Source organism: Ambystoma mexicanum, chromosome 8 (assembly GCF_040938575.1).
Source record: "Ambystoma mexicanum isolate Mex_15411 chromosome 8, UKY_AmexF1_1, whole genome shotgun sequence".
NCBI classification, from domain to species: Eukaryota; Metazoa; Chordata; class Amphibia; order Caudata; family Ambystomatidae; genus Ambystoma; species Ambystoma mexicanum.
In genome coordinates, this window is record NC_090929.1 from 1,520,936,630 (window position 1) to 1,520,962,794 (window position 26,165).

The following is a 26,165-nucleotide window of genomic DNA, read 5'->3' on the forward strand; positions in this document are numbered from 1 at the left end:
TGCTTGCGGCCTCTATCTGCTTCGGTGTCCGAAGTATCTGACACTCCCGGCATTCTGAAGTATCCTGACTTTGAGGAAAGCTCTCACCTTTCAATCCATCATAACTGAACCTTCTTCATCTCCGCCTGGGAGAACCTGCCCTATACCTGGCCTGGAACCACTCCTCACCTGCAGATCTTCGTTCAAGGGTTTTTTCTGCCGTTCCGGCTTTTTCCCTTGGGCACCGAGGCTGGCCCACTGGGAGCCCCCCACGGCAGGTATCCACTTCTGCCACGGTGGCCTCCGGAGGGGCCAGACCTTACTTGCACGATAAGAAGGTTAGATCACCTAAGGATCTTATCTCTAACAAGAAGAAGGAACGACCCCGGATCCGGACTACGGTAAAGGACTCAATATCAGAAGATTCAGGTGAGGAGAAGGGGGAGGTGGAGCCGAAGTCTGACAGTTATATCTAAAAACCGTGCAGGGGATATGCACATCTAAGTAGGGAATAGACTCCTGGGATCATCGTATCAGGGCAAGAGCGCTAATCAGGAACCTGACCTGAGACCGCAAGGAGACATCCAATCCATGCGACTTATCATAGTTGACTTTGAAGCCTGAAACCCAGGCAAACTGCACCAATTCCCGTAACAGCTCAGCCATGGAGGTACTTGAATTCGGCAGAGTTAGTAAAATATCACCTGCATAAAGAGAGACCTTATAGTTTATACCCCCAACTGTAATCCCCTCAATGGCTGCATTGTTTTGGATGTGACAAGCCAGCAGCTCAGGGCAAATATCAGTGGAGATAGCAGACAACCCTGCCCTGACCCCCTGGTAATTGAGAGACCAGATGAAAAACACCCATTAACTCGAATGGAAGTCAACTGAATATAATAGAGGGCCATCACCCAATTGGTGAACCCGGGACCAACATCAAATGGTTCTAAAACACCCTGGAGATACCCCCCCACCCTGTCAAAAGCTTTATGGGTGTCTACCGCATGATCCGATAGTGTCTGAGAGTATCTGTATCCCTACCTCCACATCACAAACACATGGGTACAACCCACTAGATACTAGCATGAGATCCAATCTGCAGAAGCCCCTGTGAACATGTGAGTAGAAAGAAAAGTCCTTCTCCTCACCATGGAACAGTCTCCAGCTGGCTACCCCAACTCATGAATGAAAGATGCAAATGATATGGCATGTTTGAAGTTCTGCTTAGTAGCAGGCAGTCTTGCCCATCAAGGGATTAGGCACCAATTTGAGATCACCCCACAGCAAAAGTTGCTCCTCTACAAAGGGAAGTGTGTGTGAAAAGAAATCCTCCAGCCATACCACTGCCCAGAGTTGGGGGCGTATAGAGAGACCAGTTTCAGCATGCACTCCCAGAGCAGACCCTTGATTCATATGTATCTTCCCAGGGAATCCTGTTGTAGAGGAGGAGCCAAGCACCTCTACCGGAAGTTCCGCCCCTATTCTGCCTACATGTTGGCAACCGGAAATTGCAACATGCGCAAAGCCAATGATGGTGCCTATATCGCGAAAAAAGCCCTTGAAACAAGGTATCCATTGAGAAAACCCAACATGTATCCACCAAGAAATTACAGTCTCCTGAAGGAAATTTCGGAGGAAATGTAATAATGAGTGAACAAGAGGATTGGTGACATCACATGAAGCAAATGTGATGCACCCAGAAGAGTTGCGAATGAAGAAAGAAGATGGACCATATAGAATCTGATGACGAAGTGAGCAACATTTTGGGACCGAAATTAAGATTGCACATGCGGAGAAGCACTGAAGAAAATGCAAAACCATTCTACAATTTTACAGGTGCAGTAACGCAAGTAGACAAAGTAATCGTAAGGCTAGCTACGTAGTGAATATATTACAGGTGAGGCGCTACTAGTAATCGTAAGGCTAGCTACGTAGTGAATATATTACAGGCGATGCGCTAATGTGTGTATATATATATATATATATATATATATATATATATATATATATATATATATATACATACACATACATACATATGCTGTAGCGAAACGCGTCATCTGTGGAGCACCTTTTCGTCAGGCTGGACGAGGGTTGGAAGTTTCCTAATGGATTTGAATCAAAAAATTTTTGAAATAAATATAAACTTTTAATCTTTCTTTGGACTACGGTGCAATTTGTGGCTGGTGAGCTTGGAACCTGAAATTGGAATTTCACTCTGGGAGTGCGGCTCAACATCACGCCGTTTAGTCGGAGTGATAAAGATTTGAAAAAAAAAAATAATAAATAAAATATATATATTGGGAAAAAGGAGGAAGAGATGAAAACGCACTCGCCGCAGGCACAGCAAAACAAGTGCCAGGTTCTGTGGGTGGTCGAAAGAAAACACCAGAGACACAGCATTGAAAGTTACTGGTGTCTTTTAATATTGATCCAAGAAAAATTATTAAAAAGGTCAAATGCAAAATGCAAGGCACAAAAAACGTACAGAGCAGCACATACATACAGGACAAAACAGCAGGACGCCTAGGCAGGGCAACCTGCAAACAACGCGTTTGCTGAGCGCTTGATCACGTGTATATATAAAATCTGGATGTTCCACAATGCATTTTAGCAAACTTGGACCCAGTGAATGAAAGGACTGGCAGTGTGGCGCAGCAGAATAAGAATAGCTGACGAAGGAAAATTCGAGAAAGGCTTGCCTCGCCTAGTGTCAAGAGTTGGGGCCGCCATGTACTCAAGAAGATACAATAATGTGAGAAGCACGCTGAGTTCCTGTTTGAGGTGGAATTAAATCACTGAGGGTGCCAAGGTTTCTTCATTTAATAGTACTAAATGCAACAAAGAGCTCAAAAATGTAGTCTCCAGTCACATGGTCAGATGAAAATAGACTTTGGGCGAGCTACACCGAGACCAGAAGATAAGGCCATGCCACACTCCCTTTTATTCTCAGGCATAGTGAGCATCTGCAAGGCTGAGTTCAAAGGAGCTAATTGAATGTCAGATGGCAGGAGTGATGATGGATGTTGGGCTAATTGGGTGGGGAGGCATGACCAGGCCAAACCCCCAGCACCTGAGGTACCAGCTTGCGTGCTGCTAGCAAGTGGAATATTCCAGAAGGGTACAAGCGAGCCAGCCAATTATAGAAGGGCCATGTATTAAGGAGCCCTATAGTTTGAAAAGCCAATAGTATGTTGTGTATTAGTCTGACACGGAAGATGATTTGCACTTGGGGTGGGCTTGACTGTCCACCTGATTTTAGAGACCCAATCACGTCCCTCGATCGCATAGAAAGTATATATAGATGTTCCCCGTTGACCAACCATAACCCCAGTAGGTTTTCTTATTTGCCACGTAGCATGACGTCACTTATGATGACTTTTTAGTATAAAAGAATGTTTTTTATGCTATGTTTTCTATAGAACTCGTTGAGCGAGCTGTGCAGCGTCCGTTGATGTCCGTTGTAATCCCTGTTTTAAAGACGTGTTAAAGACCCAGTCCCCGGGTTCACTTGGTAGCAGAGAGATGATGGTTATTGAAAGACCCATTGACCCAGTATGCTTTCAGAGATTGCGGAACATGGGACGTCCTCCGGCATTTAGCTGGAGGATCGCACAGCTTCCTGTGGAGAGTGGCCGATATAGAAAACTTGCAAGTAAAAGACATACAGGTGGGATGGGCCCCTCTTTCACCAAATCCCTCCTGGTTCCCACAGATGCTGGGCGGACCGAAGGCAAAGGTGGCCGTTTGGAGGAGGAGACAATCCCGAGTGTCACGAGCCAAAAGTAGAATGGTGACTGGATTGAGGAGAATGGCAAATAATGTGGGAACATGGGATTGTGGTAATAGTAAAGAGTAACAGGGGGTTGGTTGAGTAAGTAATATATGACTAGGAGCGTCAAGACGAGGAGCGTCTTGATAAGCCCAGAGTCCTATGCTCCTTGAGCGTCTAGTAGGAGTTATTACAAAAACAAAGTGGGTACTTAGGCGGCACACAAACAAGATCTGTGAGAGGGAATAACTCCAATCAAAGTAGTTTAGGGGCAAGAAGTAGCAGTGAAGGGCGCTGAGGAAGTGCATGTCGAAGTCGGCTAGTTTGTCTGTTTGTGTATTTTATCTATTGAAGTAAAGTGAAGTGTCGAAGAGTGACAAGGATAGGTTGTGTTGAGTAGAGATCAAAAGTTATTATCTATCTGTCTAGTCATTGTTGGCACCGATGAAAAAAGTAGATTGGAGTTCAGCCAAACTCTGAACAAAGGAATAACAGAAGCACGAGTGAGGACAAGAACCCTAACAAAAATATCTAGGGAAGAATAGGCTGTAGAGGAGGAGCCAAGTACCCCACTCCACCTGCCCCGGCCACATTACTTGAGAAGTATGAACCAAAGTTTGTGATGTATAGTACATGAATAAAAAAGCAAGAAGAAGAGCAAAACTCTGTGCAGTACCCATAAGAATACATATACCTAAGAGAATATGGGAAGTAAAGTACCCTTTAAGAAAACCATACCTACATCCAAGACAATATGTTAGTCATTTGAACGCGATTCCTGATGAAATAAAGAAACTGAATGACCAGGATGAATGGTGATGTCATACGACACTGAATCGACTCCATATAGATGATAACCAGATCAGAGAAGAAGACGATTTATGAAGAACAAAGAAGTACCAACGATAAGTGACATCTTGGGATCAAGATGAAGAGATGTATACCATAAGCATGATGAAGATACTTAGTTTAAACGTGTACAGATACTATGAAATGAAAGCAACAAAGTAATCATGAAGCTAGCCAAATGCTTATAGTAAATAGATCGCGGTAACATATACAGCAGTCCTGAGCAATGAGTAAGGCCTCAATTCAGTGTCTCAGTTACAAATGCAATTGAATTAAACAATATATTTCAGCTAAGTAGTTGGATGAGCCAAGAGAGCCAAGGTCTTATCAGAACTAGAATTGGCTGACATTGGATACAATTAAAGTAAAAGAACAGAAGCTCCTGCTCAAGAAGGTCAATTAAAAACAAAAGACGTCAGAGAACTATTGGAGAATAAAATTAAATACATGAAAAGGGTCAAATCGTGGTGTCCAGTCAAGTGATGGAGAAAGTTGGATGCATGAGGAGATTACACCTATGCACGGAAGCCAGACAGTACCCATACTCCTTAAAAAGTCCCAGAGAATAGTACAAACTCAAGGCCAACTTCAAACACTAATTGACACTGAACCATTGAGGTGATGATGGAGTGTACTTTTAATTGGTGGGAAGCTGGTATCAAGACAAGCTCACCCGCACCTGGTTGTTCGGTCTGCGTGCTGCTCACGTAGGTGGAAAGTTATTGATGGGGTTAGAAGCCAACCAATTGTAGAGGACCACGTAGTTGGGGTCCTATAGTTTGTGTAGCCAATGGGACGTCATACATTTAGTGACGTTCATAGTGGCCATTTTGAAGGGAGGGCTTAGTTGCCCCACCTGATGTTAAATATCCAATTATCTCTCTCTGTTACTATATACAGATATAACACCTATGCTTAGTTATTCACTTGGACCCAATCCCGCTTCCCGATAGGTTTTAGAAGTTTGCCACGCAGGATGACGGTGGTAATGACGCAGGTCAGAATGTCAGCTACGACCAATTTAGGGTTTAAGAACCCAGCTTTTTAATAAAATTATTTAGAGCTGAGTATCGAGCGATTGCTGATGTTCATTGTACACCCTGTTTCAGTTACTGGCATTAAAACAGACAAACCTTTGCCAAGCTATTTGTGTCTTCTGAATTATTGATATTTGATTACAATCTGCATCCCCATCCATCTCCAGGGTATTGCGACTCATCTTAAAGGGCTAGCCTTCATCGCTAAAACATCCCTTGGACTTAGATTAATCCCTCCGCCCAGCTTCCGATCTGCAGAACTTCTGTCAGCAAAGCTCCAACTCTCTGCCACACAAACCATACTATTACACCTCCTTTACAGACCCCCAGGCCCCATCACCACATTTGAGGAAGAGATATCTGACCTCTTGACCACCAACACCAAAACAGGATCTCAAATTATCCTTCTTGGTGACCTCAACCTCGGTCTCGGCGACCCAAACGATACCAATGCACTCTCCCTGGAAAGCACCATCTCCCAACTAGGGTTCAAGCTCAGAATCACAGACCCTACCCACAACAAAGGCAGGACCTTGGACTGGCTAGCGGATCTCAACTGCTCTACGACCATCACAAAAAACGAGCAAACTGCTTGGTCTGACCACCACGCCATCTCCTTCTCCATCCAAGGGAAATCACAACCAAACTCTCCAACCCCTACCATCCCCCAAACCCTCACCAGAAACAACCGCAACATTACCTTACAAAACCTCTGCCCACTTATAGACAATATCTGTACCCCTACAAACTACGCCAACCTAGATGCGGAGAAACTCGCTGACCTCTACAACAAAACGTTAGAATCAGCAGTAGACACCATCGCCCCACTCCAACTCACCAAAGCCAAACCGGCAGCCCATATGAACAAATGGTTCACACCAGAGCTAAAAATCCTCCGAAACTCCAAACGAGCCGCAGAAGCCACCTGGAGAAAAATGCCCAACCTCTCCAACAAAACTCAACTCTCGATAGCAGCCACCACCTACAAAACTGCTATCCTTAAGGCCAAAAAAGAGACATATGATAACAGAATTGAGAGCGCCAAATCCAAAACAAAAGAGCTTTTCAATATCCTCAGGGAACTCGAATCCCCCCCCACTCTGGCTGAAACCTGCGTGAAAGATGCAGACTGGTGTGAGAGGATTCAAAAAGCCCTAGCAGACAAAATCACCATGTTACAATCCAAAATCGAACAGAAAAAGCTCAGCCTTTCCAAAAAAACAAACCATCCTCCGTCCACCACCCCAAAAACACCTACTTGCCCCCCCTTCTCCTTCTCACCAGTTTCCACTAAAGAAGTAGAAAGCATCATTAAGGGCCTCAAGCCCTCTAGATGCCAAGGGGACTCATGCCCAGCTCCCATCATCCAAGAAGGCGCCAACACTCTGGCCCCCTTCATAACAGCCCTCATCAATGCATCCTTCAAATCAAGCTCAGTGCCCAGCAGCCTCAAGGAGGCCTGGGTCATGCCACTTCTAAAAAAACCTAATCTAGACCCCAATAACCCAACTAATTACAGGCCAATCACCACCGTTCCCTACATCCTAAAGATCCTAGACAGAGTGGCCTACCTGCAAATACAGAAGCACCTGGAAGACAACAACCTCCTGGGTCTCAGACAATCCGGCTTCAGGCCAAGGCATGGAACAGAGTCAGCCCTACTGGACCTAAAAATCCAGATGGACGAGGCAAAGGACAAGGGTAATCTAGCCATTCTCCTTCTGCTAGATCTATCAGCTGCCTTCGACCTCGTCGACCATCAGATCCTCACAGAACATCTGATGACCTCAGCGGCCTTCTCTAACCAGGCGACTGCCTGGATCCAGTCCTTCCTAACCAACCGAACCACCCGGGTCTTCTCCCCAGGGGCATCAGCACTCCCTGTCCCCATCACCTGCGGCGTTCCTCAAGGCTCGTGCGTCTCGCCGACCCTATACAATATCTTCACAAAGCTATTGTTTGACCGCCTAGATAACCTAGGTGTCACATACACAAACTATGCTGACGATACCCAGGTTCTCATCACCCTATCAGGGTGCTACGACGAGGACTCCACCAGAATCAACAACCTTTATTTAGAGATCCAAGCTTGGATGGCAGAGCACGGCCTATGCCTCAACGACGAGAAAACTGAGCTCCTCATTGTCGGCTCCCAACATCGACTAAACAAACTAGACCCCCGTTACGCGTCCATCAACATAGACGGTAACCTAATCACAGTAGCCAAAGAAATTAAAACCCTTGGGGTTTATCTAGACTCTACTCTCTCGCTCAAAAGACAGGTGAACGCAACTGCCTCTTCAACAGCTTACACCAATAAGCTCATCAACGCCTGCAAACCTTTCCTATCACCTTCCAGCTGCATTACACTAGCCAGAGCGTTAGTGCTCTCAAAAATTGATTACTGCAATACCCTCTTTCTTGGCTCATCAGAACACAACCTGAACAAACTACAGGTACTTCAAAATAATGCCATCAGAGCCGCCCTCAGTATCCCACGAAACGCCCACATCTCCAGCTTCAGACAAGATGCTCACTGGCTCCCAGTACGAGACAGAATCACCCTCAGATCCCTCGTCATCGTCCATAAATGCCGCTCTAATGACGCACCCAAATACCTGGCAGACAAGTTCCACAACCACACCTCAACTAGACCAACTAGAACACCATACGCACATTGCCTTTCCGTTCCCAAATTCTCCCTAAAAAAAGCAGGTGGCGCCAGCTTCCCGGTCCTAGCTGCCAAACTATGGAACGCTATGCCACCATACCTTAGAGCAGAACCCTCATTTTGGACTTTTAGAGCCAAAACAAAAACATGGCTTTCCAACAAAAACGCTGCTTAATGCACCTCCTCTCTGCATGCCTCTGTTGACCACCTGTAACCCGGTCTGCTACACCGTTGTTGTTTTATCACAGTCTGTATTGTATATTTTTGCCATGCTGTAACTGTTTCTAAGTCTCCGGCGCCCAGCTACCCCAGGGTTCGGTGCGCGGTACAAATAAATAAACTAAACTAAACTAAACTAGAAGTCTCCAGTTCAAGGCAGTCAAAGTAAGCAAGGTCCAGGACAGAGACCAGGAATGAAAGAGGAAAAGCAAGTACAAAAAAAACCTAAGTGCAAAGATACAGGAGACTGGAACTGCAGACTAAAAACTAAGGACCAGAATCAAGCAACAGCGAACTGAACTATAGACCAGGAACAAGAAAACCTAGGACTGTACTCTGGACTAGGCAAACAAGGACTAAATTGCAGACTGGTAACATGGAATTCAAGGAACTGTAAATCTGGACTGGAATAACAAGGGCAGGACTGCAGACAGGATATCAAGGAAACTCAGGACTAGAAACTTGGAAGCTAAAGCCAGTAAACACAGACTATGAGATGATGAGTGCAGAGCAAGCAAATGCAGGCATCCAACAGGACAATTGGTGGTAGGGAACAAGGGGCTGCAGACAGGGAACATGAGACTGCAAGCAGAGGATCCGGGCTGCAGTGCAGGAAGCAGAGGAGCTGGGCAGAAGGCAGGAGGGAGTAGACAGAGTAGCATGGCTGCAAGATAGGGAGCACAGGACACTGGAACAGGAGCAGGTGCAGGTTCTGGCAGCAACAGCAAACGGCTGAATTCCAAGTCTCAAGGTACAAAGGGCGGGGAGCGAGCTCAATGCAAGAGCTCTGTGCTCCTGCAGGCAGCTGCTTAAATACTGACCTGTCCTGTGCTGAAGCAGGCTCATTAGCAGCACCTATAGCAGCACACCTTAAGGTAATCTGCCTCCTCCTTCTCTGGTCCTGGGAAAGTGAAAGCAGCACTCATTTATAGGGCTACTGGGGATTGTGGTTCCAAGATTGATGCGTAGGAATGACCAGGGAATGAGAATTGCCACAAGGGGCATTATGGGAAATGAAGTCCATGTTTTCGGTTATACAGATTTCTGAAAGGAAATGTTGAATAATGATTTAGTGTCTTCTCTGAAGATGGTAGAAAAACCCTTCAGGTCTGCAGACAGAACCACCAGGGGCAGGGATGCAGAAACATGACAGTGTTGGTCTTGCTGTGCCCTACAAGGGGAGACAGGGGATCTCAAAAGCAGACCCGACCAGTGGATACCACATTCCCTGCACTCCAGTCACCAATATCAGCCAGGAGCACCCCACTGCCACACACCCCCGCGGTCTAACGCAGAGCTCTTCGTAGGAGACACTGTCACTGGCCCACAGCTCTGCTGTCAGCCTCCGGCAATGCCACCTGGATGCAGCAGTCAATGCACCGGAGGATAACGGGCACAGCCGCAGCTGCAGCTCAGATCCTGATTAGGGCTGCACTGCAGTGTGCTACGGCAAAGTCAGTCGCTGAGGCGCTATCATGGTGGCGAACGATCTGCATCGCTTCCGGCACAATCTTTGAATCCTGCGCCCTGTTCAGGGGGCACAAAGCACTAAACTGAAGCGCAAGACTGCATGCATTTCATCCCAATGCAATCATACCATGACAGGGTGTCAGGAGAGGGCCGCTCTCGCCAGAGACACTTAGGAAGGCATCTTCCAGATGATGTGCCTAGCCAGGCCCCCGATTTGTTGTAATTCCTTTGCCCAAATGCAGTGGCAAAAGCATCACCAACATTGTGAAATCCAGAGTACCAATGCAGAGCTCTGATACTGCAGTACTTAAGCAGGCTGAGTTTGCTAGTAAACCCATACAATGCTGTCTAATTGCCATTTATATGACATACTTCTGTTTTGTTCCTATACCTTGTAATGTGTTCCAGGTTCTTTGAACTGGAACCTCCTGTGAGTTTGTGCCATACGAAACCCCAAATAAATAAATAAAGTAGAGAGCCTCCTTTCAATTCAAGGGGTATGGTGTGCATAGGAATGCAAATTCCACAACAACAGAGAACTTGTGTGGGGGAAACAAAACAGTAACCTTGGTCTGAAAGCAATCAGCTACATGCAGGAACGTCATTTCACCAAAATGCCTTGGGTAGTGGAAGTGACATTAAATGACCCTTAAACTCTGATGGCGTCACAGGTAGTGATGTAATTTGACCCCGCCCCCAAGTGACATCACGGGAAGTGATGGCACACAACCTTTCACCCCTTGACAAAACAGGCAGTGGCATCACATAGCATTGTTCCTCAGTACACTTAGAATAATATGGTTACGATATCACTGTAATGTGATATACATTTCATCATCAGATGTAGCGTTAATACCAGTGAGTACAGGCCATATCACCAAGATCTTTTAGTTGTGTGACCATCTAATGGGAGGGTACCATGCTCCCCTGCCCAATGGACCCTGACTAATATTCACTGTCTACTGGTTGCAGTACCCACTGTTTTTGTTTGGGTCAGGGGAGACAGCAGGGGTAGCAAGGGAGACTGCAGGGGTCTCAGCTGCGACCCCTAGCGGCCACAAAATGACATCCCTGCTACACTGTATAGTCATTCCTTAACAAAAACAAAGAGGTGATGGCTGGAAGGTTTAGAATGGATCTTAACCACTGGCATTGCTCTGGGCAACCCTCCAAACCATTGTTTGTCACCTGCCAAGCCATTAAAGAAGGGGAAAGACTATATGCAAATCAGGCTTGGCCCCACCCCAAAAGCAGTTGTCCAGCCTGAACTGCTAGGTCACATCCCTTGTGCACGTGACCACAAGCATCCCCAAACATGTTTCGGCCTTGTTGGGCCTCATCAGTGAGGAGTAGCTTGGGTCTCTTTTCCCAGCAGGCACGGGACCCACGTCTGGGCATACCCATCCCACTCGGGGTGACAAAGCAAAAACAAAGAGGTAATGGCTGAAAGGTTTAGAATGAATTTTAACCACTGGCATTGCTCTAAGACTTCAGAAAGGAGATTGTTTCAATGCAAACCAGTAACAGCACGGCAGTGTGGATGCCCCAGGTACTGAGGTAGTCTTTGTCTAGCATTCTGCTGGGAAGCAAGGTCTAACACTGGTGGAATTTCATTTGGGAAGTGAGAACAATTTGATGGCAGGTGCCCTCAGAAGAATTAGATACAATCTGCATGGTATCCAGTCTTTTTACCGAAGAAATGTTGCTGTCGTTTTTTTTACCTTGTTTTTTTCTTATTGAATTGTTGCCTCAAATGTAGTGTTTGTGTGATGCAATATGGGATGGAGAGAGGGTGGCAGTAGGGAGGGCATAGGCTCACAGCCATTTTAACTCTTTAACTGTGGCAGGAATTCCTGTACGCCCTCTGTATGCATTTATCAATTTATCCGTTAAGGAAGTATACGTCCTGTCTTCAGCAAAGGAAGCGTATGGCTGACCATTTTCATATACAAGATATTTTAAAGGTCCAAAAATAGCCCCTTACTAACAGTGTATAGTGCCCATGATGAAGGGCACAGTTAGTGTGATTATGTGAAGTTTCTATTAAAAACGTATTAAATTAGCATAACATAATGGAAACCTCAGATAAAACTATATGTTAGATACAACAGTGAAATTAATTGCCTCGCTATTACTTAAGGAGCTGCAGACATGGGTTGACCATTCAAATATCTTATGTAAGTTCCAAAGTGGCTTTAGACAGGGCTATTCCACCGCCCATAATCTATTGGTAATGGACATTTTGCACACTAGAGCGTGTATTGGGGGGCAGCCCCCATTGTATGCATTATACATAGATGTTAAAGCTGCGTTCAACTCCATCCCTAGAGGACGATTATGGTTAAAATTGGAGACGATGGGCTGCCCAAAGGGCTTATTGTATTATCTCAAATTATTACATCTAAATACCTCAGTTACACTCATATTAGACCAGGAGGGTCATACAACAGAAAAGGTCTATCAGAACAGGCGGGTAAAGCAGGGGTGTGTCACTGCTCCGCTTATCTATAACTTATATGTGCATGACATACCAGTAGCAATAGCTGCATCAAAAAACTGTCCGCCTAAAATGGTGAAGTCTCCTGCCCAATTCTAGCGTATGCAGACAACCTGATCATATTTGATTATACCATAAGTGGAATACAACAATCTGCCATAGCCTTGTGGGAATATGCAGAAAGGAATGGTCTCAAGATCAATTTAGAAAAAAACGAAGGTGATGAAATATACCAGCAAAAGAACAGCTCGAGTAAACCTCATGGTGGGAGAAGATAAAATCCTATATGGTCCATACTATCGGTATCTGGGAATTGAGTTTGATCCCAGTGGGGATTATATTACATGTAAACAAATGCGTACCTTTAGAGCAGCGCAGGTGACGGCTCTGATACATAGTATTTTACTAAACAGGGAGGCTTTACACTGTGGGGAACTCGCCAACTATATATACAAGTGTTTTCCCCTATGATGACATACGGCCTCAAAGCTCTTTTACATTCGGACTTCAAATGGTTACAGGTCATCGAGGGGAAATTTTGGCGGCGGATCTTAGGCTTACCGGCCTGCGTTCCAATGGCCCTTATAAGGCAAGTATTAGGGTTGATATCCCTAAAAGCTATAATTTTGAAGAAGAGGGCAGGGCTCTAGTTGAAGATCAGTAATGGTACAAAAAATGCTTTGCTAATAGCGGCCTATCAAGAAATGACCAAAAGGTTTACTACTTGTTTGCTGAAAGATGCAATGATAAAATATCTTGCAGAGATAGGTTGGACTAGTAGAGATGTGGGCTATTCAGTGGAAATGCAGTATGTACTGGAAAAGCTCATTGGCCTATGGGATTGGTTAGAGAATTTCGACCACCTTAACAGTTAAAAAGTTATCAGTTTGTACAACGAAGACTGTATTCCTTTAAGAAGCCACAGAGTTATTTGAATTTATGTTCATCTGAGAGTCTCCGACGTTTCATCTTGTTATTTAGAATGGAGAAACTTCCAATGAGAACAGTGATGGGTTTTAAAGATAAGATACCCTTTGAACAAAGTTATTGTTGGATGTGTAAAGATCAGGACATCCTGGAAACAGCCAAACATCTCCTGACCGAATATTGTGCTATGGACAGCGTGATTAAGTGTTATATTGGTATTTATGTGCATAATCGGGAAACTATTGGGGAGATATCCTTTTGGCTTTACTGCACTAATGCCAATAGCATGCGTTTATTGACTGCCTTGTATAACATCTGGTAAAGATCGAAGCCAAATTGGGCATCTCATTATAAACAACAGGGACTGCCATTATTGGCATTGATTGGTTGGATAAAAGTTTTCTCATAGCAACCTTCATAAGTAGGTCGATTAGTCACTATAAATATTAGAACAGTACAAGGTTTGAAATGATATCCAGATTATTTATTATCACATGGGAAGTGAAAGGTAATATTTGAATGTCTAATTGATTTAAACTGATATGGGTTAAGAGATGAATTGATTGTTTATATTTGAAAGGTGCATTAAGTAATGGATAAACGTATTTTACTGTGATCTTAAGATATCTATCTTTTTTATGTTTTTCATGTTTTTTGGATTGTTTTTTTTATCTCATTTGATTTATAGGTCTTATTTTATGTAGTATGTGTAAAGTTTATTATGTAAAATAAATCACATTAAAGTAAATAAATAGTAAATAAAACTATATAAGCCGACATTTTAGAGCTTTGAAGATTGCCCCTCACTATCAGCAAAGTGTACTGATGCAGAATGATACCTTAAAGATGTGATACAGTGATGTGCAAAGTGGCATTATTAACGAAGAAGCAAGGTTAAAAAATCTACTTTCTTCTCTAGATGGATGAAGCCAACTATATTCTCACGGGTAATTTGATGCTGATTCCGAAAGTCCAATAAATATTCACAGCTCATGTCAGGAGGACATGTAAATCAAATTAATGCATAATGCTTGATTTGTTTATCAATTACCAAATTCCTGAATGCACTCTTTCGTGTGGACCTTTTGTATTTACTATTCCACAGTCTTCTAGGTCCCAATGCTTATTACTTCTGGGGAGAACCGTTGACTTAATTGGTATGTGACAAGGTTTAAGGGGATCAATGTCAAAAGGCAAAGTCCACTTGTGACAAGGAGAGGGATTGGAACCCTAAAGCAAGTTTTCTTTAGTCCAATCCTCTGTAGAATTTTGCCTTTGAAAGAAGGGGTCTCCCACTACTTCACTGATTAACTTTTGGACAACACCTGAGGAATTATCATTTGGACCTCTTTTGGGAGATTTGATCTTTCCAAAGCCCTCAACCCATGAGGTGAAGGAGCGGTCCAAGGCAGAGCCAAGCTCTGCTCCATACCCACTCCCAGGGTACATTGGGGGTGACTCTTGCTTTGGAACAGCACCTGCCACTCTGCACCAATACTCCTGAGGCTGGGAGAGCAGACCTTGAACGGACGCTTTGAAACAGAATTGAGATACTGTATAAGCATCTAACAAATGCACAATAAATAAATAAATGAATTCATCCTGCCCTAGAGCCGCAGGAGTGGGTCTCAAAGCACCTGGAGGACCAGATCAGTTAATGGTCTATGTTCAGCGGCAGCTAACTGGTCAAACCACGTTTGCCATCATCAAACCAGAGGGACCCGCCGGTGCTGCTTTTGGCACTCAACTGAATCTTCAAGTCACTATGCTTGCAACTTTGAACCAGCTGGATGCCACACTGTGTCTTTGCAGAGCCCACCATTTGGTCACCTCACCTCAACTCAACTGCTCATCGCCATACTCGACTTGAACCGCTGGAGTGTCACTCATTGACTAGAACTAGCAGTTTCCGAACAACTCAATCATGCTTGACCTACCACCAATGCTTCATTGAACTGCACACTGTTACATCAGGATCACTGATTCAAACCATCGCCAACCCTCGACTTGAACCGCTGGAGCATTGCACACTGACCCTTCTCAGTGCTTACTACATGTCTCGAAGCAGCTGGTTTCAAAACTAATTCTGGTATAGTTTCTGTTCTTTCCACAAAGGTGGGTTTAGTGCAATGTTTTTTATTTAGTTTTTCTTGCAAATGGTGTGCTTAAATAATATGTATATATATTATATATTTTTTTAAATATATTTAACCTTGATTGGACATTCCCTTTATTTTGGACTATTTTACTTTGCTGTTTGGGTTGCTACTGAATCACATTCACACCCCTCTTGAGAATATAGCCTTCTCTCAGCCAAGCTACCAAAAAAATGAGAAGGAAGTATACCTCTTAACTGTTTGCTTTACCTTATTGACTGGGATAACTTTTGGTTTGTAGAAGTGTGAGGGCTGAACAGGTCGTTTTGACATTACTCATCCTTATACCCCGGCAGAGCAGAAGTCATTTAGTCACACTTGTAATAACATATCACATATGATATGATATTTTATTTGTATCGTGCTCATACACAAGTGTTTGAGAGCCTGACGAGGCAAGGGAGGGAAGCAAGGGGGGACAAAACAAAGATCTTAGGCTCAGTGACATTGAGAATGTGCAAGTGCAGGGGAGAGGGAAGAGGGGAAAGGCAAGGGAGAGGGGAGAAATGGAAAGTGCTGAGCAAGGGCTATTACAACAACTGGCAGTGCAGCCAGCAAGGTGGCAAGTGCAGGTTTAAAGTGTAGACAAGGGGTGTCTGATAAGTGCAGGTAAGGGCACTGTAGAGTTACAGATACAGACCCAAGCGCAACGGTTGCCAGGAGGCAGTGTCGGTGTGTGGCTGGGTGGGCAGGGACCTGGGCCCGAAATCAGAGGGTAACCAGGTGCACAGTGCCGAAGCAGACAGATCATCAGGGGAGAGGAAGAGCGAAGGCAGAAGCAAAGAGGAAGGTCTTGAGGTGCTTCCAGAACTGGAGATGGTTCTCCTCAGGTTTCAGAGTGGCAGGGAGGCTGTTCCAGAGGGATGCCCCAGCCGGGAGAGACATCTAGCCCCAACTCATTGCTTGGAGAAGTGACTGACCCTAAGAGAGTTGGAGGTGGAGGAGCGAAGAGCTCGAGTGGGAAGGTATTTACGGAGGGAGAGTTGAAGGTATTTTGGACCCAGCCCCAGAAAGTCTTGTAGACAATGCAAAGGGTCTTGCATTTAATCCTTGTAGCCACTGGGAGCCAATGAAGAGATTTCAGGGCTGGAGAGATACGATCCCAGGACTTGAAGCCAAGGACAAGACTTTCAGTCCTGTTCTGGATGAGTTGCAGAGGGCGGAGAGTAGAAGCGGGCAGATTTAGAAAGAGGCATTTGCAGCAGTCCAGCCTGGAGAGAACCGGAGCTGTAGAGACAGTAAGCTTCTGGGGGAAGGAGAGGAAATGAAAAATACCTCTGAGGAGGTGCAGTTGGTAGTTTGACTTCTTAGAGATGTCTGAGATGTGAGGAGATAAGGAGAGTGTGGAGTCGAAGATGACTCTGAGGTTCTGAGCCTCACAGGTGGGAGCAGGAAGAGTGCCAAGGGAGGCCAGCCATAGAGTGACAGGAAAGGAGGGAGCGGGCGTGCTGATGAGGAGGATCTCCATCTTACTGACATTACGGCGGAGATCATTGGCAGCACACCATTTCTGGATAGCAGTAGTCAGAGATGAGAGAAGAAGAGGTGGCAGAGTGAAGTCTGAAAATGAGCTGAGTGTCATTCGCATAGCACTGAAAGTTGGAGCAGAGATTGGCTATGTGGTGGGCAAGGGGTGCCAGGTATTGGTTGAACAGCTAGGGAGAGAGGTTAGACCCCTGGGGAACACCAGAGGTAGAGAGTGAGATAAAGGAAAGGAAGGACCCAAGTTGGACCTGGGAGGGTCAATCAGAGAGGAAAGAGGTCAGCCAGGTTGGGGCAGGGTATCACGGAGACGATTGAGCAGGATTGCATGGTTGACCATGTCAAAGGCAGAAGAGAGATCATAGAGAAATAAAATATATTTGTAAACATATGATGACAAAACTTAAGCATGTGTTATAGCAGACCTAATAATGGTTGATTTTATTATTGGAAAATGTGAATGCCTTTTCCCATTCTGCTCTGTTAGGTATGAAACCATTAATATTAATCTTAGAAGCAAGCCAGAGTGGTTCCTGAAGAAAGCCCCCTTTGGCCTAGTGCCCGTTTTGGAGACACCCAAGGGTGAGATCATTTATGAGTCTACAATCACAAGCGAGTATCTAGATGAAGCATACCCAGAGAAGAAGCTGACTCCTTCAGATCCATTTCAGAAGGCACAGCAGAAGATGCTTTTAGAACATTTTAACAAGGTAAGTTTTAAAGATGTGAGTGTTGCAAGTGCAGTTGCAATGGGATGCTGTTCTCTAGGGTCTCGCCTGATTTTGAAAAGTGTAATGATTAATGATGATTGGTCCAAGAATCACACTTGAGCCACAGGTACAAAAGGCCAGCATCTTTAATCTTCCCTGACGGTAAGTAATCATTCACTAGTAGACGTTGTCTTGTTAGCATACATCCACCAGCACATCAATTGCAAATCTTCTATTGGCTTCTTAGTTGTGAACCATTGACTCTGCTCACCAAGTTTTGTTTTGTCATGAGATAATTAGACCATGTCCTCAACAAGCAATGGCCGCAGTGCCCTTCAGCTTACATTATAGAAATTAAGCTAGGTAGACAAATATTTGTCTTGGTCAATTCCTGGCTAAATGTTTTGAGAATTTGAATTGGAAATGCATATTTCTGGATTCCTTTTAAAGTGTCCTCTCCTGTCTCCTCTCCTTAACTAATCTGCACAAAAGGTTATAGGACCAAGCTTGCATTGGGAGACCATTTCTGGAAACGTTTGTTCCAATTTATGACACCAGGGAAAAGTTAGAGGCTATCCAAAAATACTCCACAGAAGGTTTTGGAAAAGGTCTTTCAAATGTATGTGTTCTCTGACCATGAATCCAAATCGAATGTAATATCCACTGATCCTTTCTATGGTTTTTCAACTAGCTGGGAACCAACAGACATTCCCTACTGAAGTCTGGATGAGACTTACAACTTTTGCAATCTCTCCTGTATTTCCTGCACCGCTCTGCCTCTCAAAGACACATTAGCACCAAACTCCCTGGAAAAGGCATTGGCGGATGTGTACTTTTGCATTGCTATGCACAGACCTTTCAAAGGGGCACAAAGTTACAAATGTTCAAAAGCAGTTTCTTTCAATGGTTATAGAGATGTTGCTTCTGGATTTGTGATATGTAGCATGGCTGCCTCAGGAAACATGGAAAATGCATGTTTTGATGTAGTTCTTCTCAGTATATCGTGGAAGATGTAGTTCCTGGCTCAATGGGATCCAGCAGAACAGCTTCAAGAAAGGTAATGCATGTAGAGTCTGGTTTTAGGTCTTCCAAAAGCCCAGAAGAGTTAATTTTGGGAGATGCAGTGTTTTAACTTTGTGCATGCTTGAGATTGAATACTCTTACTAGACCTACCCCCACATGACAATATGTACCATAATGTAGTTGTCTCGCTATATCATAATATTAATACTTTTTCTTCATCGTTGGCCATTTTGTACTTTTTGCCCAGGATCAAGACTGTCTAGAATGAATCCTTCGGTATTTCTGCAGGTTTTATCTTGTGTAGTTGATGGTGCGAAATTAATGCCTCTTACTTTATACAGTCAGTCTAGTGCCTTACACAACAGGTCTCTGCTTTCTGGGCATTGCTTCCTTCACAATAACGTTATGTGTTCTGCTTGCAGTTGCCTCCCCTCATGTATAAGAACCTCACATTAACGCGGAAGGGAGAGGATGCATCTGTAATAAAGGCTGAGCTCCAAAAACACATCTTACAATTTGAGGAGGTAAGAGACCAAACTCTCAAGGAAATACTTACTCATGAATGAGAGACTGAATACCCTGTTCAGTTCAAAATGTTTCATGCTTTCTTTATAAAATCCCTTGGCATCTGTGTGAGAAAATGAAGAATAGTGACATAGGGCCTTTATACAAATGGGCCTCATGGGGTTCATGCATGCAGGAGGTTTCTTTCCCATGCCCCATTTCTACCAATGTTGTGGACACGAAATACTCTAAAGTATTTTACAAAAGCAAAACAGCCTATACTATGATAGCCCAATTAAAGACTGAGATTAAGTGAAAATATTTGCATTTGCAAATGCTTGTGGAACAGACATGCAAGAAATGAATAAGCAGAAAAAGAAGAAAAAGGTTAAATAGTGATAATTCATTAGAAAAGATGTCCTCCTTTGCCCACAATTCTTCACCCCCAAGGCAACCATTGTGGCCAGGTTCTTGGATCGTATTTAGATTATACAGTATGCCACTTTTTCAGTTTTGGGCCCTCATCTCTGGGACTTTCTCCCTATCACTTTGCATTGCATTGATACCCTCTAACTGTTTCGAAAATCTCTTAAAACCTTTCTTTTCAACTAACTCTCCCCAGTCCTTTCTCTCAGCTAATGTATTTTCTCGATACCTCCATAAATCTTTAAATGAAGCATTAAGGCAATAAATGTAATACCTGTGCCCAGATATAGTATGTTCTGCCCAGTTTAAACGCATTGCAAATAAATAAATCGCATATGATACAAACCATTATGGCAATTTAAGAAGCAGTAAAAAATTAACCTCTAAATTGATACTAACAAACATTCTCACAATATTTCCCTGAGAAATATTCTAAAAGCGTCTTGCGAAAAGAAATCCTTTACTAGTTTTCTGAGGAACATTCCATAAATAATGATCATAATTTAAGAAAGCTTGTCCTGCCAGCGAACAATTAAGTTCAGATGTCAGATATTTAATCTATGCTAAAGTGGCTTGCTGACTCGTTACCGCTAGTTGTACATAAACAATGAGTTTGCACACTATTGTCCTGGAACACCCATTGTTTTACTCATTGCTTGTCACCCATGGGCTCATTATCCTACATCACGGACCATACGTTTTTTTTTTTCCTTTGGGAAACATGGCTAACTGTACCCATTGTGGTGAATGGGTACACTTTACATCAATCCCTAGGTAGAAACGGCACCCTCGGTAGACCATTTCGTGGGCTTATCACAGGGGTGACCAATACATTGAAGTCTTGTAGGATTCTGATCTCCACTGGAGAATGTATTTTGGCTGTAGAGGTAACTATCCCAGTTAGAGATCATTGGGAGAAATTGCTCCCAAGAGCAGTTGCATGACCTATTTGTTAACTGGGCCAGTGGTTTTATAAATCAACAAAATTGTAGTTGGTGGGGACTTTAATTGTCACATGGCAGGAGGGGTTGGTATAGCTACGAATCCTGTCCTGCGGCCTAAAAGTACCATGCAATATACAGTGGTGGATGTAGAGGGATCCATTGGTTACATTTCTTTGACAGCTGGGAACTCAAGATGGTAAATGGACAAACTAAAAGTGGTTCTCTGGGAAATGCCAACTGGAGAAGTGGTAACACCCAAAGCACTTTAGATTACGTATTTGTTAGCTGTGAAGTAGCTGCTATGTTGGAGGACATGGCTATCAGCCGAAACGATTGTAGTGATCATGAAGAACTTATTCTTGGTTTTGATGGTTTTGCTTCAAACCCCTGTATTAAACCATTGGGCGATTTCATGACAAACCACTCAGCAAACCGAATGATCTGGTCTGAGAAGAATATCCTTAAAGCGGGAAGAGCCACATACCATCTGGCAACTGCAAACCTCAAAAGGTTTTAGAATATGTCTTTAGAAGAAATTGAGACGTGGCTAACCTCCTTTTCGTGCTCCAATGCTATATCTAAGTTCAGAATGGCATTAAGTGTACATCAGACAGTAAATGCCTATGACAAACTAAGTAGGGATGCTAAGCGCAAATTAAGGGGTGACATCCGGAAGGCCAAGGTATCTGCGTGATCGTATGAATCGTTCTCCCAGGCATCAAGAAAGCTAAAAAATAAGTATCATTCATGGCTTAAGCAGCAGAGACGTTCCTGTAAGGATGTTTTATGGCAGCAAACGGTGGTGACATTTTGTAGTGAGAACTCTTGCAGTATCTGGTGACTCCTGGGTGAGGCTAAGGGAAAGAAGCAGCAGTCTCTGATTAATCCTATTAGTGCTCCTACTTGGATGACGTGCCTTACTAAACATAATTCCCTTGAGAGTTCAAAAGCGCCAGTGGTGTGTGACTCTAAGCCTGCTTGCCCTTCTTTCTCTGTAAAGGTTGAAGAGCTAGTAATTAAAATCAAGAAGCTTAAATCATCTAGGGGTCCAGGTCCGAATGGGCTGGCGAACGTGGTTTTTAAGAACAACCCCCATTTTTGGTCCCGTTTGCTGAAAAATTCTTTTTGATAAAGTGCTTGCAGAGGGAATATACCTAGTTCATGGCAAACAGCAATCCGAGTTCCGGTGCTGATAAAAGGGTATTAAGACGTGCCCGAAAATTACCGGCTTCTCTTTATGCTGGATTGCTCTGGAAACTCTTTGCTTCACTTCTCCTACAGGAATTACAGGCTTGGGTTGACAAAGAGGGAATTCTGGATCACCCCCAGAGCAGAATTAGGGTCAACTACTCTACAGCCCACAATTTACTAGTATTGGATACTTTGACCACCAGAGCGCTTCACCCCCTAATAGTCCTCCACTGTATGCTCTATTAATTGACTTTAGGGCCGCGTTCGATACGGTGTGTAGGAAGCGACTTTGGAACAAATTATACTCTATGGGTTGTCCCTCTGGAATAGTGTATTACCTGAAATTGCAACATAGGAACACTGCTGTGTGTCTTAGACTTGATGCACAGGGAACAATGACTGATTCTATCAGTCATAATTGTGGGGTAAAACAGGGATGTGTAACAGCACCCCTGTTATACAATCTATTTGTGTCAGATCTCCCTGCTTCTTTTGCGTTGGTTCATAATTGTCCCTCCAAAATTGGTACAATCCACTGTATAGTTTTAGCATATGCCGACAATTTAGCAATTCTCGATCACACGTTTGGTGGTCTACAGAGATCAGCAGAAGCACTATGAGCCTATGCAGATACCAACAACCTGATTATCAATCGGGACAAAACCTTGTTGATGCACTTTTCTGGCAAAAAGATTGCCAGAGTACGTTCGGGCCTGCTGAGATTGCATACACCCCCGAGTATAAATATCTTGGAGTGGAATTTGACTCTTATGGAGGATATAACACCTGTATTCAGTTACCCATGAGGAAGGTGGTGCAGCTGACTGCTCTAATTTGCCAGTTTACAAAAAAAAGAGGTGGGTATTTGCTACGGGGTGCCTGTAATTTTATATGCAGTGCCTGGTACCTACTGTAATATATGGGCTCGAATCCCTGACTAAGATTGAGCTGAAATGGCTACAAGTAATTGAGGGAAGATTCTGGAGGAAGCTATTAGGGCTCCCCAACTGTGTGCCTATGGCAATACTTATATTAGAATTGGGCATCCTTTCATTGAATCATTGGTGCTTAAAAAAGAGCTAAATTATGTTAAGATGCTAAATTCACCCTCCAATCCGCTCCTAAGTAGCATGGGTGAAGAGGAACGCAGAAACCAGGAGAAATAGCACCTCAGGAAGAGCATGAATACCCTTTTTTATGATATAGGCTGAACACCCATTTGGGGGTCCTATTATACAAACATGAAGTATGGCCTGGGGGAATTTGATCTCTGGGACTGGCATGAACATTTTGCACATTTGGGTCCACTGAAAAGTTATGCATTCCTTCCAAATGTACTTTATACTTTCAAAAAAGCTCAATGTTTTCTGAACCTATGCCCTTCCCCCAGGCCCCGAAGAGTCATTCTCTTTTTAAGAATCAACCACTTTCCAGTTCTGTCTGTAGTTGGCGTAGTGCGCTCAATCGTAAAATTGGAATGTTTTTGCCAGATATGCTCTAATAGAGAGCAGATCAAGACAGCGAAACATGTTTTAAAGGAACGCCCTTGCATGGGGGAAACCTATAGAATCCATTTAGGTAGATTTAATCACCAACTGGAGACCATTAAAGAATTTGCATTAACACCAGTAATCTAAGTCTGTTCATGTCCTTGTTTAGGATATGAAACTTAGTCGAAAAGCGTTGGAGCCTAACTGTATACACTGTTAATTATTTAACTAATAAGCTTCAGCAAATCACCAATCAGGCCCCAGTATTGGGAATATCAGGACATAAAGTCCCCACCCCTTGTATGTGATGGAGTAATGTTAAGGCTTGGACGGTATTACATTATGCATATCATATACATTATATTTTGTATGATGGTTGTCTGGCGCCTTGTATTAGGACCTTTTGGTTTTCCTCTGTCTAATGAATTATCTATGCCTAGAGCATATGGTTATGAGCATCTTTACTGAGCCCATTGTCTTATCATTGGTGCACTCATGTTATGAATTCTGAATTTCGATGAATTTAATTGAATTACTGTGTGTTCGTATTCTTGTTTTAAATGTATTTTAATTACATATTATGTTTTATGTGTAAATATTTTTTCAAAACTATCACATTAAATTAAAATTGAATGAATAAAATTAAATTGAATAATGTTCATAGCAAACATCCCATTGGTATATTTACAACAAATATTTCATCAATTTATTGCAAGTGATCATTGAATCAACGTCTGTCTAATATGTATTGCTTTAATATTTGTCTAACAAATATTGCATCAAAATCTTCCTTTCAAGCATTTTCTCTCTATCTTTCCAGCAAATATCTGATTACCACCTTTACATTCCACCAACAACTTCCTAAAAAAGTAATCAATGTCCCATCTCGATATTTGAGAAAACAATACATAATTATCAAAAGAGAAAGAAATCCACCAGTAACTTCCAGATGATCATTCTATTCTCTTTCTGATAATTATTTGATCAATGCCATTACAGGAAGTTTTCCTCTACTGTGTACCCAAAATTATCCTTCCAAAATTGTTTTGCCAATTTTGCAACAAATATTTTCATAGTAATAATAATTTTTTGTTTACTTGTTTATATAGTTAATACACTTTTACACAAAAGGAAAACATAAAAATTGCATTACACAGAATTAGACAGAGTTAATCAACAGACAATAAAGCAATCACACAATAAAAGAAAAAAAAAACATTGAAATAGAATTAAAATCAACATTGTAAAATAACGTTAAGGTAAACATTATTTCATTTTTTTTTTTAAATAAACATTAGCAATCATTAAATCAATAGCTTCATGGCAGGCATTCTCACCTTTCTGACAGCATTCCAAAGGATTTTCTTGACAAAAACGAAACCAGCCTCTTCCAAAACATACCAACTTAATAGCTCCATAATACACATTCCACTAAAATCTTCCTAAACAATATTGGTAATTAAGCCTTAGTTTCCCAGGGGGTAGAAATTCCCAGGCATTAGGTACCCGAAACCCGACTTAACATCCTGAGGAAGCAAGGGCATTATCGGAGGGCTTTTGTCACTTAATGCCCGATAGTCCCTGCAATCCGGTTGCTAAGGCTTTTATAACCCAGGGAGACCTATTTTCTCCACTTCTGTTTTTCCTGCCTATTTGCCACCTCTCTTGATTTATCTATACAAATGTTTTCTCACTTTATTTTCCTCCTTCAAACTCTGTTGCTGTCACTCTCCCTTTCCCTCCTCGATCCCCTCCTTCCTGTTCTCTCCCCTTCTTCCTGATCTTCACCTCCTCCAATCTCTTTTGCTCTCTCACCACATCAGATGTTCACCTCTTCTCTTAGTCTCCCTCTTCCTGATGTTCACTTTTTCTTTTTAACACTTTTATCTATTCGGGAACATATCACTCTTAGCCCCCAACCGTGCCTCATCCCACTGTTTTTGTACATCTTTATCAATAGTTGTCAGAATATCCGGGAAGCCCCAAATCATTGCCCTTTTGTAATGCAGACCTTTAGCCCCTGTTCTGAAAAATATAATTTTTCATGCCATTAGGGTCACCTCTAGTGGGTTATATGTGCAGTTGTCACTGTATTCCCCCTTAGAGAGACCTAAGATCAGCTTATCTGCAGCCATTTCATCATCCAGCTTTACATGTCGGGCATCTGGTTTATATAAAACCAGTAAGTCGCAAATTGTGCCTGTGCTGCCACCCAATATAATTTGAAGTCAGGTGCGGCCAATCCCCCTTTATTAAATGGTCTAACCACGGTTTCCTATTCGTTCTGCACTGCCCCTGAGGGCCCCCGAATCCTAGAGCATCTCCCATGCAAGTGTTTGAGGAACCTTTTACCTGGCCTTATTGGAACATTAGTAAATACGTATATTAGTTTTGGCAATATAACCATTTTATTTAGGGATAGTCGTACTGCCAAGGACAGAAGTGAATATGACCACTTCTGTATCTTGGATGCTAATTGATGCATACATGTCTCATGGTGACGTATGATTAAGACCTCTATTGACTCCGCAATATTGATCCTTGGTTTACTCGTCAAATCAGTTAAAGGGAACATCTCCGTCTTGGTATAGTTAACTGTGAAACCAGATAAGTGCTTAAATTTGGTCACATCACCCCTGATCAGATCCCAATATTTATCTGGGTCTCATATATATTACAGGGCCTGTGGTGGTGGTCCTGTAGTTATGCTTAAGTTGCTCAACTCATAGAGAGAGCACTTTTTGAGCGGCTTGTAACTTTGCCCTCACTGGACGAATCCTCACAAAACTTTGCAAGTATATGGCTCCCTCAGAAT

At 43.1% G+C, this 26,165-nt stretch overlaps 1 protein-coding gene across 1 annotated transcript in view; it reads left to right on the forward strand.

Moving 5' to 3' along the window:
• The window catches only part of LOC138473184 (glutathione S-transferase omega-1-like), a 171,089-nt gene that overhangs the window by 85,234 nt on the left and 59,690 nt on the right, over positions 1-26,165 (forward strand). The window contains exons 3-4 of the mRNA XM_069611746.1: positions 17,550-17,772; positions 19,218-19,319. Coding sequence (XP_069467847.1) covers positions 17,550-17,772; positions 19,218-19,319 — 325 coding nt within the window. The remainder of the gene's footprint in view (positions 1-17,549; positions 17,773-19,217; positions 19,320-26,165) is intronic.